Source organism: Cherax quadricarinatus, chromosome 89 (genome assembly GCF_038502225.1).
Source record: "Cherax quadricarinatus isolate ZL_2023a chromosome 89, ASM3850222v1, whole genome shotgun sequence".
In the NCBI taxonomy this organism is placed as follows: domain Eukaryota; kingdom Metazoa; phylum Arthropoda; class Malacostraca; order Decapoda; family Parastacidae; genus Cherax; species Cherax quadricarinatus.
The window spans coordinates 3,904,140-3,925,161 of NC_091380.1; the positions used below are offsets into that span (position 1 = coordinate 3,904,140).

Below are 21,022 nucleotides of genomic sequence, written 5' to 3' on the forward strand. Positions count from 1 at the left end.
CATGTTTGCTGACTTCTTGCTTGTCACTATTTACCTCACTGCTGACTGGCACTTACTAACTGCGTGTTTCACTGACTTCCTGTGAACTTGTGAGGACTGTGTTTAACTTTTGGCATAGGTTGCTCTGGATCTTGATACGCAGATTTTCCTCATATTGGAGAAAGAAATTCGTGACAACATTTCAGTCCCACATGGACCATTAACCAAAATATTGTCATAAGTTTGTTTCTCTTATGTGTGGGTTATTTGTGTATTGTTCCCGTCATGGTTTTGTATCTTTTGTGTTCTTTATAGATCTGTTTGCTTCAGCAGATATTATGAATATTCAGGATGAGTTGTTGGTACATGTATTGCAGTTTTTGGTATTATTAATTTGAAAAGGGCATGATCTAGAATAATCTATGTATTTAGAAATATACCTGTGGGCAGTTAATCCTATGATTTTTTAATTAATGTAATTTACACATTCTTATGAATAATAAATAAAATTATTCTTACTCTTGTATCTGTCTGTATTTCTGTGATTATGGCCTTTCTTCATACAGAACCTGCCAAATTGTATTCCCATCTTTTAATGTGCTGGTACAAGCAAGTATTGCCTAAGTTTTTGTTCGTTTAAACCATTATGTAGAGTTTTTGACAGATATCTTAGATATGACACTCATTCAAGGAACTTTTTGCCCTTGAAGGGCCTTTTAGTATACAGTGTGTTGTATTATCAATATTTTTATGTTGGGAGACTGGTGGTTGTAATTAAAAGTTTATTGTGAAGCGTTAGTATGGAGATATTATACAATGCATGGAGATTGAGAAAGAAATCACCTTTGATGCAAGGAAAAGGCAGGTAGCTCGAGTTGACTGAATCAGGAGCCCTCCAGCATTAAGGCACCACACTTTTTGAAGGAAGAAGGCACCAATTTATGTAGTTTCCCGCTGTTCCTTTGATGCACAATACTTAGAAAACTGAAGGTTGGCCAGTTTTGAAATATCATCCCTTTGCTTGGAAAAAATGCAAATTTGCAGAAGGTGAAATCATGACTCAGGGTTAACTATACTACTGTAAGCCCTTGTGGCTTAGCGCTTCTTTTTGATTATAATAATAATAATATACTACTTTAAAGAGGCAAAGCATGGGCAGACTTGTTGGGTGCATTTACACCTGAAGTATCAACAGAGGTGCTGAAGGTTATACATCTACTAATAGTTTTCTGAGCATGTTAACCTGAAGTATCAACAGAGGTGCTGAAGGTTATACATCTACTAATAGTTTTCTGAGCATGTTAACCTGAAGTATCAGTAGAGGTGCTGAAGGTTATATATCACACCGACTCCAATTTAATTTGTGATTGAATGAGAAATGTGCTGTCATTTTTCAGATTTTAAACATGTTGAAGGCTATTTACCTAAAATTAGGCAAGCATTTCCTTGCTGATAAAAACACTACAATAGTTAAGTCTTTCTTTTTCAATATATTAACTGGGCTGATACTGACAATCAAAACTAAATTTGTTATTAACTTGAGTACTGCAGCAATTAGAAAATAAAATCAAAGTAAAAAAGCACAGAAATTGTGTAAAAATGAAGGTAATTTCAAAAATATATAATGTTAATCATCCTTTTAACAACCATTATCTAGTGAATTAGAGAGAGAGAGAGATATGACAGATGTTTATTTGTATCTCTAAATGTCTTATTTCCTGTGGGAAGTTCCCTGCAAATCAGTAATCAAAACAGAAATGTTTTCCCCGAGTTTCCACTAAAACAGATTCTAAATGGTTTATTTTCTCCTAAGAGACTGCTTCCCTCAGTCTTGTTTGTTTTCCTACAGTACCTTGTTTTTTAATGCAGTACCTTCTCTTCATGCTCTTCCTTTCCTTCTTTACTCAAAAACCAGCAAGGGTATACAGGTACCATCCAACTTAGGACCGAGTTCAGCTCCGACAAACCGGTCGTAAGTCGAAATGGACGTAAGTCGAACCTTACTACTGAATATCAACATCACATTTTTGTAATGATTTATTTTATTGTTTTATTTTGGTATTTCACTTTTTACTTTACTTTTTATGCTGTTAGTACTGTATTTTATACTGTAAGGTTTAGGATAAACACTGTGTACAACACAAACAGTTGTTTATTTCCCAGAAATTTGGCATAGAAAACACGGTCGTAAGTCGAATGGTCGTATGTTGAGCAGGTCGTAAGTCGGGTGGTAGGTGTAAATGTACTGTGTACCAATTTTTTTTTTTTTTTTACACTGGTCATTGCACACTCAGGTAAGATCCACCAAAAAAGAGGAAACTGTCATCACTTATTGATAACTGTTTACCAGAAATGTGTTGACATTACATTTCAGATGGCCCTTATTGTAGGGATTAAAGCATTTTTGACTGGTGTAGTGCAAGTAACACGGCCTTAATGCTCAAACCAACCTCTCGCTTGGTCATGCAAACTTTGCCATTTTTGATGCTAATGACAACTTTTTCTTTAGCTTTGAGCATAAATTAATTTCTCTTCATATACTACCTCTTCAAGGGGGGCTCCTTGATGTGGTGAAGAAGCTCTTGGTCTGAGGAATTAGACCTTTTGGTCTCCTTCCTCACACAGAACCTAATTACCCCCTAATCATCCCTACCCTATCCCATCCTCCCTTTTTCTCTATACTACTACTACTCCCCATCCCTCCCCTATTTCCTTCCTCTTTTTGGCCTTTGAGATTCTTCCCACAGGCAATCTAGGTCCTAGGTAGGTGGAAGGGTACTGGGGTCCATCCCATCCCTGGGGATGTCCTGATCCCTCTCTGTTCTCCCGGGGGGTGGCTTTGGGTGTCTTTTGGGTGACGGGTGTATCTATGGAGGCTGCCTGTCAGATTCAAGGGGGTGGTGGGCAATAAGCTTGAAACATGCTGCGTGGGGCAGGTACCTGTACAATTGAACCACAGAGAGACTTCTTGATATTAAGCAGAAGTGAGCGGTCGCTCGCCATGTCATCCATGACGCTAAATGCACTTGCCGGCAAGATTATGTTCCCACCATCACCTCTGCTTCATCTATGAGTGCAATCTGGAAAAACTACGGAAACTGAGTGGTAAATACTCCCCCTACCCGGCTCCTGCTCTGTGGGTTGCCGGTGTTGATATAGCAAACCCTCGTGATGTTGCCATTGAAATTGGTAATCATCTGGTCCATATTTCTCAGGGGCTCCACCTATGCCCCTTGTTTCTTTCCTCAAAGTCTGCCAGAGAGTTTAGTGCCCTTAGACTTTTCTTCTCTCAAGGAAGAATCTTATAATGTGCCTTTTACACTTCTGGAACTGGGGGCAACACTCTCAGCTTGCCCATCATCAGCAGCTGAGCCTGATGGCATTCATATTCGGATGTTACAATATTTACATCAGTCAGCCCTTGCAGTCCTCTTATGACTCTTTAATCTTATTTGGTCACAAGGAGTTCTTCCCCAGCTGTGGAAATCTGCCATTATTCTCCCTTTCCACAAACCGGGTACTACAGGACATGATGCCTCCCACTATCATCCCAGTGCAGTTTGCAAGGTGATGGAATGTCTGGTAAATCGATGTTTGATGTGGTATTTAGAGACACACAACAGTCTCTCCACTAGTCAATATGGCTTTCGTAAGGGCCGTTCTACTATTGACCCCTTACTACACTTGGATACGTATGTTCGTAATGCCTTTGCGAATAGCCACTCAGTTATTGCCATATTTTTTGATCTTGAGAAGGCATATGACAAAACTTGGAGGTATAATATTTTGGCCCAAGCGCACTCCTTAGGCCTCCGAGGCAGTCTACCATCCTTCCTTAAGAACTTCTTAAATGACAAGCGTTGTGTTCGGGTTAATAATATGCTCTCCCTGGGCATTGTCCAAGTTGAAGGTGTTCCCCAGGGATGTGTTCTGAGCACAACACTTTTTCTCCTTGCTATAAATGATTTGGCCTCTCTTCCATCCAATATTTTTTCATCACTCTATGTTGATGACTTCACTATAGCTTGTGCAGGCGCTGACTGTCACCTCATTGCAGTTTCTCACCAGCATGCTGTGAACCGTGTTTCCACTTGGGCCACCATGCATGGGTTTAAATTTTCCAGTACTAAAACAAACCAAATTATACTTTCACTAGACGTTCTGTCATCTCTGATCATTGTACCTCTATGGCTCATGTATCCCAGAATGTAATAGTCAGGTTTCTAAGCCTTCTGTTTGACCATAGGTTATCCTGGAAACCTCACATTACCTCTTTGAATGCAACTTGTCACAGCCGGCTGAACCTTCTTAAAACCCTCACTCATCTTTCATGGGGAGCTGATCGTAGAACCCTCCTTCGCCTACATTCAGCCCAAATTTTATATAAACTCGATTATGGTGACCAGATCTATTCGGCGGCCTCTCCTGCTACTCTCTCTAGCCTTAATCCCATCCATCACCAGGGATTACGTTTATGCCTTGGTGCTTTTCACTCTTCACCTGTTGAGAGTCTCTATGCAGAAGCGAATATTCCATCCTTGTCTGATCGCTGTGATGCTCATTGCCTTTGCTATTATGTTCGCTCTCTTGATCTCCGCAATCCTTCCATATATAAAATAGTCACTTATGTTAGTAGACATTATTTATTTGTTTGTCGCCCCTGTTTACTCTGTCCCTTTTCTCTTCGCCTACATTTGCTCTTGTCTTCCCTTCAGTTACCACCTTTCTATGCTCATGTACCATCACTTTTCTCTACCCCCTTGGGAAGTTCCAGCTGTTCGTGTCTGTTCTTTCTCACTGCTATGGGTGAAAGCCCAACTGCCTATGGTAGCTTCCTGCTCTTTTGCTTGACCACTTCCCCTCTCATTCTCATGCCATCGCAGTGTACACAGATGGTTCTAGGTCTTCTGACAGCATCGGATTCGCAGCAGTGTTTCCGGACAGTGTCATGCGAGGGCATTTATTATTCTCGGCTAGCATTTTTACTGCTGAATTGTATGCCATTCTTGCAGCACTTACCCGTATGGCATCTATGCCTGTGTCACCATTTGTGGTTGTTTCAGACTCTTTTAGTGCTGTACAGGCTATATGAAAATTTGATACCCCTCACCCACTAGTTCTCCATATCAAACTTTGGTTACACCGTATCTCTACCAAACACAAAGATAGTTTTTTTGTTGGGTCCCTGGTCATGATGTACAGGGCAATGAACAGGCAGACACTGCTACGCGGTCAGCAGTGCACAACCTCCCAGTTTCATATAGAGGTGTTCCATTCACGGACTATTTTGCTGTAATTGCTACCCACCTTCGCACCCATTGGCAACAACATTGGTCTGAACTGCTCTGTAACAAACTTCATTCTATTAAATCAAGTATAGGTTACTGGCCGTCTTCTTGTCATCACTGTCGAGGTTGGGAGACTACTCTCTCATGTCTTCACGTCGGCCACACTCGTCTTACTCACGGGTATCTCATGGAGAGGCGCCCTGTTCTTCTGTGATAATTGTCAGGTTTCACTATCTGTTAGCTACATTCTGTTGGACTGCCCACTCTATCAACAAGCACGTATAATTTACCTCCGTCATCTCCACTCTGCTGCTCTTTCTTTACCTTCCCTTCTTGCTGATGGACCCTCCTTTAATCCGGACTCTATCATTGAGTTTTTGGCAGCAACTGATTTACTCCACAAACTCTGATAATGATGATACCTTTAGCACTTCCCTCAGCCCTTTCTACCTCAATCTCTTGCTACCCTCTACCCCTACACTATCCACTGCCCCACTGTACTCCATAACCTACTAATCATCTTTTCCCCTCTTGCTACCCAATACCCTCACATCCTTCCCTGCCCTGCAGCACTGTATAGATCTTGTGGGAGACGGCCGACTTGTTGAAAAAAAAAATAATAATTCTCTTCATATATAATTTGCCTGAATATAACACACATTAACGTTTATAAAGGCATTGTTACATGAAGGCAGGACTGTGTTTTAAAGTGCAAATGCAAGATGGGAAAACAATATTTATTATGGAATTGGTTCTTACTTTGTTACTTGACTTATAGTCATGTAACACCGTAACTTAGTAAAGTGAGGTGAATGAATGATATCATCACATTACACACTTGAGAATCTTTAGTCATACAACATATTTTTTTCTGTTTTCTCCACCATTATCCCAAACATTTTGTTATAACACACATGTGAGAATATTGTAGCCAGCTTGCCCAGCTGGCTCTCACTGGCCTGGAGTTTTATAACTCGCTCACCATGGGTTCTAACCCCACCCGTACCATGGTTTGTTTGCAGTCGAGTTAATACGATTTCAAGAGTCAAAGTCTGAAATACTTGAGGAGCGAACACTTAAGACTAACTGGTAAACAGTTAAGTTTTGTGTCTGTGAATTCATCTACAGTTAATCAAATCTATTAAGTTTTTACGATGAAAGTGAGAAAAATAGTTCAAGAAATAGATGTGACTCTTGTATTCATCTAGATTCTAGACTAAGAAAGCTCTTGATAGAGTATTCCATGAAAGACCTAATTTGGAAACTGAAATATATAGGAGGAATGAAAGGCAATTTATTACAACTTTGAGATGATAATATCCTCATGGGAGGATGTAACCAGTGGGGTGCTACAGGGATCTGTATGTGCTTCGGTAATGATTTTAATTTATATAAATGACTTGCCAGAAGTAATGGATGTAAATATGCTTGCAGATGATGCAAAAGTCTTGGGTAAAATAAAAAATTAAAGACGACTAAATCACTACAGGATGCCTTCGATAAATTGAGTGAATGGTGTAATGGGTGTATGATGGAATTTAATGTATGTAAATGCCACGAGGAAGATATGAAACAGTGAAATTGAGCCATGCGAAGAATATACAATGTATATATATATATATTTATATATTTATAGAGAGAGAGGGAGAGGGAGAGAGAGAAATGTAGAAGTTATTAATAACAAAAAATTAACACTGGAAGATGATACAAATAAATTGTGAAAAACTTGTGTGCTACACTGACAAACTATATATATGGCTGCAGAAATGTTGAAACAGTTATTCACAATGTATATTAGGCCAAAACTAGAATATACAGTAGCAACTTGTTTCTCACACCTGAATAAACATGTAGATAAGTTACACAAGATACAATAAAAGGCTGCAAATGACTACCAGAGTTGAAAAACATGTTAAGATGAAATTTTGTTAACATTAAACTCAGCTATGTTGGCTGATAGATAAAAACAGGACACAATAACCACATACAAAGTTAAAAATGGTTGAAGAAGATATTGCCAGCAACAAAGACAACAAGAGGACACTTATTAATTTAGAAAAAGACTGGAGATGAAGGGATACACGATGTTTTTTCTTCAAAGAATGAAAGATCAATGAAATTAATTAATAATAGTAGCATGTGATGCCACCATTGGAATTACAGTGGACCCCTGGTTTACAATATTTTTTCATTCCAGAAGTATGTTCAGGTGCCAGTACTGACTGAATTTGTTCCCATAAGGAATATTGTGAATTAGATTAGTCCATTTCAGACCCCCAAACATACACATAGAAACGCACTTACATAAATACACTTACATAATTGGTCACATTGGGAGCTGATCGTAAACCGGGGGTCCACTGTATTTCAAAATTGTGTAATGAAAATTACTGAAGATGGGATACTACATCATAGCTCTGCTTCTGTAGCTATATATAGGTAATTATAAATAGGTAAAATTACAAATAGGTAATAAGTAACAAATAGGTAATTTCTTTCTCCCTCCATTAATTAATAAATTTTATTTATTTACAATCACTATAAACTCTTAATATTTTTTTATTTTGCTAATTGTTATGAGTACTTATTCTAGGAGTTTAACTGCCACATTGTCTTCCCAACTTTGTTTGTTAGTTTTTAGGCTTGGCTACAATGACTCTTCAAGGGCTTTTGATCCAGTGAATTTGGTTTTCCCTCATCGTCAGATCAAACTTGGTAACCTCCCATTTCTTGGATACTGAATGACCCCTTCGTGTTTAGCGCTTCCCTGCAATGAGAATTATAATGCGCTGCCTGAGTAAACCATCATGAAACAATGAAGACTAATGCAATAGTTTTATGTTGATGTAGTTTTATTGATTAAATTGTTGACAGATTTTTTTTTAACACCATCTGTTGCCTACCAGGGTAGAGCGACACAAGAAAGGAGTCACATTTACCATCATTCAGTCACTGTCTTGACAGAAGGGCGCTGACATCACAGTTCAGACAACCCTCCAAACCGCAGGGTCCTCGTCTCTCTTTTGCTGTATTACTTGTGTAGGTTTAAAAAGAAGTACAATACCTGCACTCTGAAGGAGGGGGAGAGATACATTGCAGTTACACCTCTGGTAAGACAGCAGTGGAGTAAATGATGATGGAAAGTGTTCTTTCTTTTTTTGGGTCACCCCACCCTTGTTGGAGAATGGCCATTGTATTAATAAAACATACCAAAAACAAAAACTGTGTGTGGGTTATTTGTGAGTTGTGTAGGTTTAGTGCTTGAATTGATTATGTAGCTCAATTATTACTATTATACAATCTAAGTGAAGCACTAAATAAAGTTTAAGCATGCTGAGAACAGAAGTAAATAAAGTAAAAGAAGGTACAATACCACGACTGAAACGATACACAAATAACCCAGATATGGGAGAAAGAAACGCACAACACCATTTTGATCCCATTAGACAACCTACTAGTTAATGGTCTATATGCAGTAATTACAGTAAATACTGTACTGTGAAAAAGTTTTGGGGACAAGAGAAGGTTGCATAGCTGTGAGCTGAGTATATATGGGATCTGTAACGAGATCGGAAAAATAGACATAGCAAAAGACGAGGAAAAATAATCATTAGTAATGAATTGGTTGGTATGTCTAAACAAAAATTAGGGTAAAATAAAGTGAAAGGGGAAAAGAAAAAGATATATTCAGCATTTTTTTTTTTTTTTTGAGATGTGAAAATTTTTTTACTAATAACTATAAGAGTTTATCACATTTTTGTAAATATAATAAGTTGTTAATGATGGATAAGATGGTGTATAACTCTAGTGAGCTTAACACTTCCATTCTTTATTATACAGTAATAATATAATTTACTAAATGCAAAAAAAAAGAAAAACTATTTCTTCTTTATCGGGTCACACTGCATCTGTAGGAGATGGATGTTGTGTTGAAAAAGAAAATAATAAAAGAGTATATCGACGGATTACACTATGAGAGAGAAGTGAGAGGAGGCAGACCAAAGTTATTGAAAGAAATATAGTTGCTTTAGAAGCAGTATTTTGTATACCATTTAGTGCTCCCTCGTGTAAGTGCGCCTCTGGCAAGACAATAATGGACTGAATGATGATGAAAGTTGTTCATTTTTGGGCCGCCCTGCCTTAGTGGGAGATGGCTGATGTGTTAATAATAAAATTTTGTATATCATGAGCCAGTAGAAATGAGAAAATTGGTTGAGGAGTGAAGTTAAAATTAGTTTAGAGGTAGAGGAGTTAAAATTAGATGAGGTACTAAATTTCTGATGTTCAAATAAAGTACTTGAAGAGATTAGTAGAGAAATTAATTTTGAATAATGCAAGTACTGGTGTTTTGGTCACAAAATACATGGGAAGTAGAGTACCATGATGGTGGGTAAAGGTCTCTTGATCCAAGGAGTTAGTGGTCTCCTCTCTTTGGATTAGACATGACTACATCCCATTGCTCAGGTGCTGAATATTACATAAAGGTTTAGCATTTTCCATAAATATTATAATAATGAACACACAACAGAAATATTTGATGGACTTAGGCTATGAGTGTACTGGTGTGGGGCTCTTGATCCATGCAGGTGGACCACTCCTTCCTCCCTTGGATCAAATCTGATTACCTCACATCCCCCTCCCCCCCCAGCACTGTATGACCCCTACAAGACAAGAATATCCTCCAAGCATCCTGGGGTCTTGATCCAAGGAACTGCAGCTAGCTTTCTATTCCTTGAATTAAACCTGGTTATCTTCCTTTCCTCTGGTGCTGTATTTCTCCCCTGAATATAACAATAAAAATAATAATAGAATAGTAATTATTTTTCTTTTTCCACAAAATAAAACAATTATCATTAATAATTATATTTTGCAAAAAAATAAAAAATAATACATTAATTATCTTTGTTTTTCCAGCAGCACTGTATGACCCTGGTGGGTTTAGCACTTAGTTTTAATTCTAATAATAATTTTTTTTCCAGAAAGTTACATTAATAATTATTTTGCCAGAAAAAAATAATCATGAATTAATAATTATCTTTATTTTGCAGAATTTTAAAGACAAGTTGTTTGGAAAGGAGAACAAGGAGAACACAGGGTTTTCCATGCCTCACCAGTACAGAGAGCTGGAGGACCTTTTGGCTCGAGAACGAATACTTAACAAACAACTCAGAGAGCAGCTTGCTAAGGCTCGTGCGGAAATTGTTGCCAGGACGGCTAATTGTAAGTGTCTTGTTTATACCGTAATGTACAATAAAGATTTATTATTATGTTTTTATTTTATTGGTTTTGGGGAATTTAAATTCTAATAAAGCTTTGATCTTGCTGGGGAGAGGCTGCAAAGAGTTATTAGAAAGGATCAGTCCGAGATATCTAATCTTGTTATACCCAAGGAAGCATTTCTTCGGCTTGGCAGTGAGGCCATGTTTTTAGCTCATCAGCTGTTTCCCACCAAAGCAGGGTGGCCCGAAAAATAAAAACTTTCATCATTCATTCACTCCATCACTCATGTTTTATAGCATTAAATGTAGCAGCAATGAATGTATAAATTATCCCTCAAGCCTGTTGTTTATATTTTCATTTTAAAGTTCACATCCCCTACTTGCTGCTGTGTGTGGCCACCACTACCCTCAAAGGGTTCACTGATGTAGAGAAACAAAAATTTGCTTTACTGGTCTGTAAATTACATTGCATAAAATTCAACAAGACAGTGATGAGCAGGATTTATTTGCACACTATAAATCACCTTGATATAGGAGATGTTGCAGTTTGTGATAAGCAAGATTTATTTGTACACTATAAATCTCCTTGATAAAGATGTTGCAATTTGGATGATCACTATAGCAAAGCAGCTCCTGAGTGAATGATGGTGAATGTGCTTCTTTCATTGGGTCACTACCTTGGTGAGAAATGGCTTATGTGGTTAACAAAAATACAGATTAGTTATTAAGGATAGAAAGATACCATTAAGTCATTAAATTTATATACTGCAGCACAAATTCATATTTCTTTTTTGCAGGTGGAACTTTAGATAAGAATAATACAGGGACGCCCCGGGTCCCCCGAACGCCACTCAAGCCACAAACGTCTATGCTCTGTTACACACCACAGAGTAAGAGATCTGTGCATAGTGTTGATGCTCCCTCTGCCCAGAGAAGTTCATCCAAACCACGCATGAGGCACAACATTCCTCATAGGTAATTAAAACAAAAAAAAAAGTTTCAGCAGAAAAAATATAGGCTGGTTACATATTTCTAGCAATGCGAAACTATAAAGATCATGTCCATTATGTGTAGTATATACACGACTACTGTATCTTACAAATTGCAAGTCAATATTTAGAAGGTGTTATAATCCATCCTGAATGTCATCCAGAGTTATCTTTAGTCTAGACAATGATGGACTGAATATCAGATTGGAGAGATGGATTTTTAGATTTTTTCCTAAAAGTCCCTCTCTTGTCTGATTGGAAAGAGGGAGTATGGAGGAAGTGAAATGCAGAATGCATTTCATGTTTGATAACAGGAAAGCTGATAGAAAAGTTAGAAATTAAAATCAGAAGAGCAGCAGTGAAAAAAATTAGTAATAGACATAGCTGTCATAGCAAAGATAATTGCAGCTGCTGCACAATCACATCAAAGAAAAATGACATGAAGCATGAAGTGATGCTACCAAGAAAAGACAAGAAAACACTATAAGGAAATATGTATGTAATAAGCTGAACAAGAAATATTACAATGTGTTCATTTTTTTTTTTTCTTTCTCCCTCCCCTTTTTTTCTGTTCTCTTAATATAACATGCCCTAATTCTTGCATTCATTGTTCTTATTTTCCATTATTAGTGCAAATATAAATTAACATTGCAGATGGCAGTCAGGACTACAGATGCGAGCTGTTCGATGTGTTGGTTGTTTGGAAAGTATTCCCTTCGCTCGTAATGCTGCTAGATGTTGTGAATGTGGCACTATTGCTCACATTAAGGTATTTGTGTAAATTGCTCCATTTGTCACATTTTTTCTTGAAAATAAAGTAAACTGCAATTTTTTTTTTTAAAGCCTCGTGAACCTCTAACTAACGACCCCTTACAAGTGAGACACGAGTTTGTGTATCTACTTCAGCGGGAGGCGGCCAGTGTGTTAAAAAATGCAATTGTGGGCTAAATGTTTATACATGTTTTATACTAAGATGATGATTACAATTGTCAAACAATAATACTTAAAGTTTAATTTGAAACCAATAGAAATGTATTGTTTATTTTGTTCTTTTACATGTTTAACAGTGCTCTCAGGAGTTGCCATCCACTTGTGGGCTACCAGTTCAGTTTGCAGAACACTACTCCAAGGGCTGGACTTCAGACTCTCCTGAAAAGATGGCTGGAAGCCTGTCTGACTCAGGGGTGTTGCTCGAAGGATGGCTTAAGATGCCTAGGTAAGTTAGTTCACTGCATGCTTTGATTATTTATGAGTTTCTGTTCGTAATACCTTCAAGGAGGGTGCCATAATGCTGGTAAAGGCATCTTGGTCTAGTACATGGTCTGACAGATTGATAAATTATTCAGGGGAAGTGCTAAACCTATATGGGTTATACAGCCTCTTTTTAATGGAAGGTATTAAGGTTTGGTCTAGGGAAGAGCAAGGTAGCTCCAGTTCTTTGGAGTGAGGGCCATTTATCAGTATCATAGCACCAGCTTGAAGGTTATGAGATGGAAGAACTATGAAGACCATTTGATTTGGTATTCTGGCTGTATTACTAGGTAGATATGCCCATAATACATTGCTCTAAAAAAAAATTTTTTTTTATAGGGCAGGCAAAGCTTGCTGGGAGAGTCGTTTTGTTCGTCTGAAAAAAGAAGACGTGTTAGTGTATGACAGTGAGCCTCGTGCTGGTACTGAACCTCAAATAATTGTCAAGCTTTCCCAACCTGACTGCTTGACCAGAGTAATGTCAGCTGTTCCAAGGTCTGAGTTACCCAGCATTAGTAGTGTGGATCTTCCTTACATTCTTAAGGTTTGTCATGACACTTCATTGTTCAAGTATTAACAACTTGCATTAGCTCTAGTTATAAGGGCGGAAAGTAGGATAACAATTACTACTATAGTGGCACCTCTACATTCTCCCGCTTATTGACACAAATACTTGTACATCTTTTTGGTGGGTGACCAGTTGCACTTGAGGGAAAGTGTGTAGCTACTTTTGTATGTTGCCTTTATCTTGGGAGGTTTTCATAGACCCAGTGTGGTTTTTATCATGGGGTCAAATCATGTTTTATAATTCAGCAAAGATTATTTGTTAAAAAGTATAGTACAGAGTTGTGCTGAAGATAAAGCATATTTGTTAGGCTTGTATTGAGCTGAGATTGACAGTGTTTGTCTCCCATCATCTACCATTATGTCCTCCTTTCTTGGATATCAGTGACTTGCACTGCAAGCTAAATATTCTCATCACTGCCACAGTGCAGGCCACTTACATGGGTTTTTAATAAATCATCGGTGATGGATTAATTTTCAGACAAATTGAGGGTGTAAAGTAAAAGGACACAAGTGCAACTAATGTGACATTTTATTGTGGCAATGTTTCACTCTCCAGGAGCTTTATCAAGCCATTACTTTACATATTGTCGGTAATTCTACCAACTTTATTACAAATTGAGGGTGGAAACCATGATATAACTCTTGAAAAAGAAGGGAGGCATTAGCCCTTAAATTTCAGATGAGTGTAACGAGTGTACCATTTTCTAGAAAATATTGTGGGTATTAGATAAACACATGTCAAGGAATAAATTCAACACATAATGTCAACATGGATTCAGAAATTGAAGGCCATGTTTGGGTGAGAACCTTACCTATATACCAAAATTAGCTATAACAGTCCATATGTGGCCAAGGATGGACATGTACTGATAGCAGAGGTTTTCACTGTACTTACAGAAACCAAGACTTAAGGAAAGTAGCAGTTGTGGAACTTGTATATATTTATATATTGTCTTATCAAATTTACAGATTGAAATTCGATCAAAGGATGCCCCTCGACAATTGGAGTCTCACTACTTTATGACTACAAATTTTGAGGAGAAACAGTTGTGGGCATCAGCACTTGACAGCATTGTAGCTCAGGTACATGTATGTCCCCATGAACAAATTGTGTAGTAGTTTATGTAAAATTTTTAACATTTCTCTCAGGATAAAGTCTGTGTCACTATTATTAATAGCTGTGAGTAGTTCATTGTGAGGACAAATTACTATAGATCAATTATTGCTATATCTATTCACCTCTGGAAAGACAGTAATGGTGTGAATGATGGTGAAAGTGTTCCTTGTCACCTTGCCTCAGTGGGAGATGACTAGTATGGTAAAAAAATTATGGTCAGACTTTTTCATATATAATGACTCAAGAGGGGTAACTTGATGCTCTGTAAAACCCTTATGGGTTTAGCACTTCTCAGTAAATATGCAAATTTTGTCATGTTTTTAAGAACATTTCCTATAGTAATTGAAAAATTGATTTTGTTCCAACAGCTACTGAAGAAAACTGGAGAGGAAGACAACCAGGCAGACTACATCCATCTCAATACTCTTCTCTCCATGGAAAACCCTAATCCACTTGATGTCAACACACTTGTCTACCTTAATAAAAGAGTAGGTGGTAAATTGTTTTGTCTTTAATTAACAACTGTTAATATTCTTTAGTTAACAGCTGTTAATATTCTTTAATTAACAGTGTTAATGTTCTTTAAATAATGACTTAATATTCTATATATCTGGATACACAAGTTGTATTAAACTTGTAATCAAAATAGATGTGTATCAAATGGTGGGTTTCTTTTGTGCTTAACATGTTATTGTATGTAAACAAAGTAGAATCAGAGTAGAATGACATGGAAAACATATAAATCTATAGGGGAAGGAAGGCGGGGTAGGGGTCGTCCTCGAAAGGGTTGGAGAGAGGGGGTAAAGGAGGTTTTGTGGGCGAGGGGCTTGGACTTCCAGCAAACGTGCGTGAGCGCGTTAGATAGGAGTGAATGGAGACGAATGGTACTTGGGACCTGACGATCTGTTGAAATGTAAGCAGGGTAATATTTAGTGAAGGGATTCAGGTAAACTGGTTATTTTCATATAGTCGGACTTGAGTCCTGGAAATGGGAAGTACAATGCCTGCACTTTAAAGGAGGGGTTTGGGATATTGGCAGTTTGGAGGGATATGTTGTGTATCTTTATACGTATATGCTTCTAAACTGTTGTGTTCTGAGCATCTCTGCAAAAATAGTGATAATGTGCGAGTGTGGTGAAAGTGTTGAATGATGATGAAAGTATTTTCTTTTTGGGGATTTTCTTTCTTTTTTGGGTCACCCTGCCTCGGTGGGAGACGGCCGACTTGGTGAAAAAAAAAAAAATTGTAAACTGTATAAAGAAATAAAGTTTGTTGTTTAGTTTTAATCCTACTTTAAATTTGTCTCATGCTCAGCATAACAATGGACATATCAAGAAATGGAAGAAAATACTGTGTACCCAGTCTTGTAGACATTTATGGGTATTTATTTATTTAAATAAATTATTATTGTGGTAGGAAGTAGAGTGCCTGCACTCAGAAGGAGGGGTGGAGACATGCTGCAGCTTTTTAGCTGTAGTATCAGCATACCTGTTGCTGATTCAGCATACCTCTGGCAAAACAATGATGGAGTGAGTGATGGTGAAAGTGTTTCTTCTTTTCTGGGTCACCCTGCCTCAGTGGGAAATGGCTGTTGTTAAAAAAAATATATATACATTGTGTATGACTATTTATTTATTTATATTCTTATTTTTCACAGACAGTTCTGATTGGAGCAGCAGAGGGATTGTATTCATTTGAAGCAGATAAAACTGGAAAACTGAAATCTCGATCACGCATTGATGGCCTCACAGCTGTTCATCAAATTCTGCTTTTGGATGGTGCTGGAGTAGCTCTCTTTATTGCTGGTAAACAATAATAGTCCTGGACTTTGTATTAACAGCTCACTAAATATTAGACTCCAGTATGATTATCAAATGGTATACAATACCGACAGGTTGGTAGATAAGACACATAGGCAACATTTAGGCAACTTTATTCCGAAACGTTTCGCCTACACAGTAGGCTTCTTCAGTCGAGTACAGAAAGTAGGCAGGAGCAGTAGAGATGTGAAGACGATGTGATCAGTCGCTTGATCTTCAGACTTTGGAACAGAACTTCTCCAGGCTGAGGGACTGACAACCTCAAATCTACGACTTCAAGGGTGATGGACTGATTACATCGTCTTCACATCTCTACTGCTCCTGCCTACTTTCTGTACTCAACTGAAGAAGTCTACTGTGTAGGCGAAACGTTTCGGAATAAAGTTGCCTAAATGTTGCCTATGTGTCTTATCTACCAGACTCCAGTATCTTAGCAGATAAGTTATTTTCATTAATTTTGAACAATTTTAGGTTTACAGTACAGCCTCTCCTCACTTAACGATAGAGTTTCGTTCCTAAGACCACGTTGGTAAATGAATTCGTCACTAAGTGAGGAGCATACTAAAGTGGTAGTGGGTTTGTGTCAACTATCTTTGATATTGTTTTAATGTCACCTTTTCACCATTTATAATATTTCTGGTATATTTTTAAATGTTTATACAGTAATGTACTGTATACTGTAATAAACAGAATAGAGGAAATCAGCTCTAATAAACATTATTTAGGTATGCATACTGGTCATAGAGCCCATCATAAGTCCGAGTCATTGGTAAACGAGTACATCACTAAGTGAGGAGAGACTGTACTGTATTTAGTTATGTTATTGTCTCTTCACTTCACACATTTAGTAACATAACTGTCTTGTTTAGCTGTACTGACCTCTATGATGTTTTTTCCATCATGTCACAGTCTACATTACTTACTGTACATTCTGTCATTTTCTTCTCTTTGTCTCTAATTGTATGGACAGTGGATTTTCTCAGGCAAAAAAAGTGCAGGCAGTCTGAATCATACCCCCAGCATCACTAGTACCTGGTAACCCTAGGTGCCATAGTTAGTATCCAGAGACAAAATGAGGTTATGAAAAAGATTTAAAATAATTTGAAACACACACTGAGTAAGGCATGCAACATTCTCAGAAGGCATGTGTAGGTGGCATGAGCAACAGGTGGTGTTGTACCTCTCCACACACTCGACCCTTAGACCCGACTTAGGTTGGAGGACGGGGATGAAACTCACACTTCCATATGCTTCCATGCATGTGGAATGTACTATCTGGTTTTTCCAAGTACATCACAGAATAAAGGGATCATTGTTTTCTGTCAGGCTGGGACAAAATTGCTCTATATAGTCTTAATATTTTTTATGAGGATTTACTGTATATACCATTGAAGAGTTTCGAGAGTTTGTCTGCTCTCTGAGCCCGGCCATGGGCCAGGCTCATCTGGTGCTTGCCTGGCCAACCAGGCTGTTGCTGCTGGTGGCCTACTGCCCCATATATCCATCACAACCTGGTTGAACTAGCACCTGGTGAAGATACTTGTCCAGTTTTCTCTTGAAGGCTTCTACACTTGTTCCAGCCATGTTTCTGATATCTTCTGGTAAGATGTTGAATAGTCTGGGACCCCAGATGTTGATACAGTGTTCCCTTATTGTCCCCACCACACCCCTGCTCTTCACTGGGTTTATTTTGCACTTCCTCCCATATCTCTCAATCCAATATGTTGTTACGGCAGTGTGCAGATTTGGGACCAGGCCCCCGAGTACTTTCCAAGTACAGTGGACCCCCGGTTTTCGTAATTAATCCGTTCCAGAGAGAGTGACTAAACCTGAATCTTACGAATTCCAAATTAATTTTCCCCATAAGAAATAATGGAAATCCAATTAATCCGTTTCAGACACCCAAAAATATTAAAGAAAATGTTTTCTACATGAAATATACATTTACCTACACAGAAAACACTGATGCATGAAGAATAAAACAATAATAACATCACACTTGCCTTTATTGAAGACATGGTGATATATGGAAGACAGGAGGAGGGGAGAGGATGGAGGAGTTTACAATTGTTTGGAAGGGGAATCCCTTTCCATATAGACTTCAGGTACCAAGTCCTTATCCTGGGTTACTTCCCTTCTTTGTTTTTAATGCCTTTAGGACCAGCTTGAGAGTCACTAGACCCCTGTTGCTCAAAAGTGTTCCAGAGAGGTCTGTTTCTGGCATATGTTAGGAATTGTGTTGGGAGATAGGACAAGATAGTTCTTCAATATGACACTAATATCAGCTCTACGGCTTATTTATTTAGCACAATCCATCTAATATGACATAATAAACAATATTAATAACATAGAAGCATGATATATACTCTAGAATGAATAAAATATGCCATTAAGAATGTCACGAGTAGTTGTATGTTGTTTGTTAGGTGTATAAGGGCCACTGAAAAATAAGCCTTACATAGTAGTGGTGAAGGTGGCAGCAGTGTTAAGTCAGTAGCCCTATGTACTTCCAACAACATTGGAGGAGTCAGTTTCGTGCTGTCCTTTTTCTATTGATCAATCGCTTAACTTAATTGCTACACTGTTAGTGCTACACTTTATCGCTGGCTGGCGTTATAGCCTTTATCAACTCCTGATGCTTTAGTATCGTACATATTGCAGAATCACTGAAAAAGGCACGTTCTCCCCTCTCTGGCTGGCTGGCACTAGGAACTTTCTTTGGGCCCATGGTGGCTTATTTAGCAGTTGCAAGAACTAAAAAGAATGGAGTAATACAAAATATATCCTGTGAACGCGTGGGATCATCCTCATTGGCTGATAAAAAATGGCACACTGGCTGTACATGGAGTGTCAGGGCCATGCGGACACTTTCCGGACGAATGACTTACACCGAGTTCAGTGACAATCACCAAGCCAATATTTTGACGAAAAAACGTTATTTGTTCCTAATATTACGTACCAATGATGACATAATCCTGGGGTCCACTGTATATATTATCATGTATCTCTCCTCCACTCCAGTGAGTACATGTTCAAGACTTGAAGGCATTCTCAGTAGTCTAGGTGCTTTACTGGCTTAATGAGAGCCGTAAACGATCTCTGTATTTGTTCCAGCTCCGATATTTCTCCTGCTTGGAACGGGGCTGTCAGCACTGAGCAATATTCTAAGTGAGGGAGCACTAGTGATTTGAAGAGTGTCACCATCGGCATTATTTCGCTTGTTTTGAAAGTTTTCAATACCCACCCCGTCACCTGTATAGTTCATATGGAAGGGCCTCACATGACTGAAAATGTGTTAGTGGGGTGGATGGCACCCAAACAGATGGGGAAGGCTGGTGGTCAAGAATGGCTGATGCCTGAGAGTGTGCAAGGAATAAAGGAGGAATGGGGATACAGACCAAAAGTGGGAGTTATGAAGGAAATATAAAAGGAAGGAAAATCAAGGAAGCTAGATGGGGCTAGGAAAGAGAGGGACATTTACTTTTTAGGGTTAATGAACAAAATTCATTTGTGAGATGTGTGATCAAACCATATCTGATTTGTATCTATTTTGTTGTAGGAAAAGATAATAAGGTGTTCGAGAATGATGTCGGATCTCTCACACTAACAGCAGAAGCCATGCAATTGACAAAACCAAGTCTGAGTCCTGCACATGTGGAAAAACTGCAGGGCTGTCATCTCCTAGCTTCAGGTTGTACAAAAACTGGAGAAGTGTATGTGTGTGCGGCTGCCACAGATCGAATAAGGTTTGGTGTTATTATTATTTATTTTCTAATGTACTATGTAACTCTTTACTTTTATATACAGTGGACCCCCACATAACGATCACCTCCGAATGCGACCAATTATGTAAGTGTATTTATGTAAGTGCGTTTGTACGTGTATGTTTGGGGGTCTGAAATGGACTAATCTACTTCACAATATTCCTTATGGGAACAAATTCGGTCAGTACTGGCACCTGAACATACTTCTGGAGTGAAAAAATATCGTTAACCGGGGGTCCACTGTACTTTGACTTTTTTTTTGGAGCATGCAATGAATATATAAATTAGTATAAATATCTTTGAATCACAAATAATTTCTTTGCTTAGTAAAATAAAAATTTCCAACAAGTTTCTTCTGTAAAGGTGCTGTATCTCAAAGTATTTTAGTGCAGACAAAAGAAATACAGTAGTGTAGTGAGAAATTTGTATATATTTTAACCAGGTTTATTTTATATTATGCATCAGTAATTTAGACGAGCAAAACATCGTGTGCAACAGTTTGGTATCTTTATTGTTGAAATGTTTCACTTACACAATAGGCTTCTTCAGTCGAATACAGAAAAGACAGCAGAAGTAGTGGGGATGTAAAGATGATATAGTTAGTCCATCAACCTTCAAGTAATTTTAAGGTGGTCAGTCCTTCAGCATAGAGAAGAGTTCAGTTCCATAATCTGGAACAATGTTCCAAACTATGGTGCTGAACTAGGAAGTCAGTTCAGATAAATGTGTATTTTAAAAAATTAAATAGGAATGCATTGATGTTAATATGTCTATTTTGTGCCAGGTATTTGTGACTTATTTATAGATTTTATTATATTAACAGCATCCTGCTTTGGAACAACTTGGAAGGGAAGTTTTCAGTATGTCAGCAGTTCAGTACCCAGGAGCCATGTTGTTGTTTACACTTTAACCAGTCTTCTCTTATCATTGGAGCAGAGAAATTTTATGAAGCTGACCTCAAAACCCTTGCTATTAAAGGTATTACAGTATTCCTTTTGAAACTATAACCTATATACTTCTAGACAAAA

General features: G+C 38.0%; 1 protein-coding gene across 3 annotated transcripts in view; it reads left to right on the forward strand.

Moving 5' to 3' along the window:
• The window catches only part of sti (sticky), an 80,775-nt gene that overhangs the window by 46,909 nt on the left and 12,844 nt on the right, over positions 1–21,022 (forward strand). For 2 of the 3 annotated variants that reach the window (XR_011394555.1, XM_070104081.1), the window contains exons 26-35: positions 10,316–10,487; positions 11,284–11,461; positions 12,130–12,244; positions 12,543–12,691; positions 13,066–13,270; positions 14,263–14,382; positions 14,779–14,898; positions 16,068–16,215; positions 19,790–19,976; positions 20,818–20,972. Coding sequence is in view for 2 of the 3 variants with exons in the window: in XM_070104081.1 (XP_069960182.1) it covers positions 10,316–10,487; positions 11,284–11,461; positions 12,130–12,244; positions 12,543–12,691; positions 13,066–13,270; positions 14,263–14,382; positions 14,779–14,898; positions 16,068–16,215; positions 19,790–19,976; positions 20,818–20,972 (1,549 nt within the window). In the remaining variant the exon portion in view is untranslated. The remainder of the gene's footprint in view (positions 1–10,315; positions 10,488–11,283; positions 11,462–12,129; positions 12,245–12,542; positions 12,692–13,065; positions 13,271–14,262; positions 14,383–14,778; positions 14,899–16,067; positions 16,216–19,789; positions 19,977–20,817; positions 20,973–21,022) is intronic. The other variant, XM_070104083.1, reaches the window with a different exon arrangement.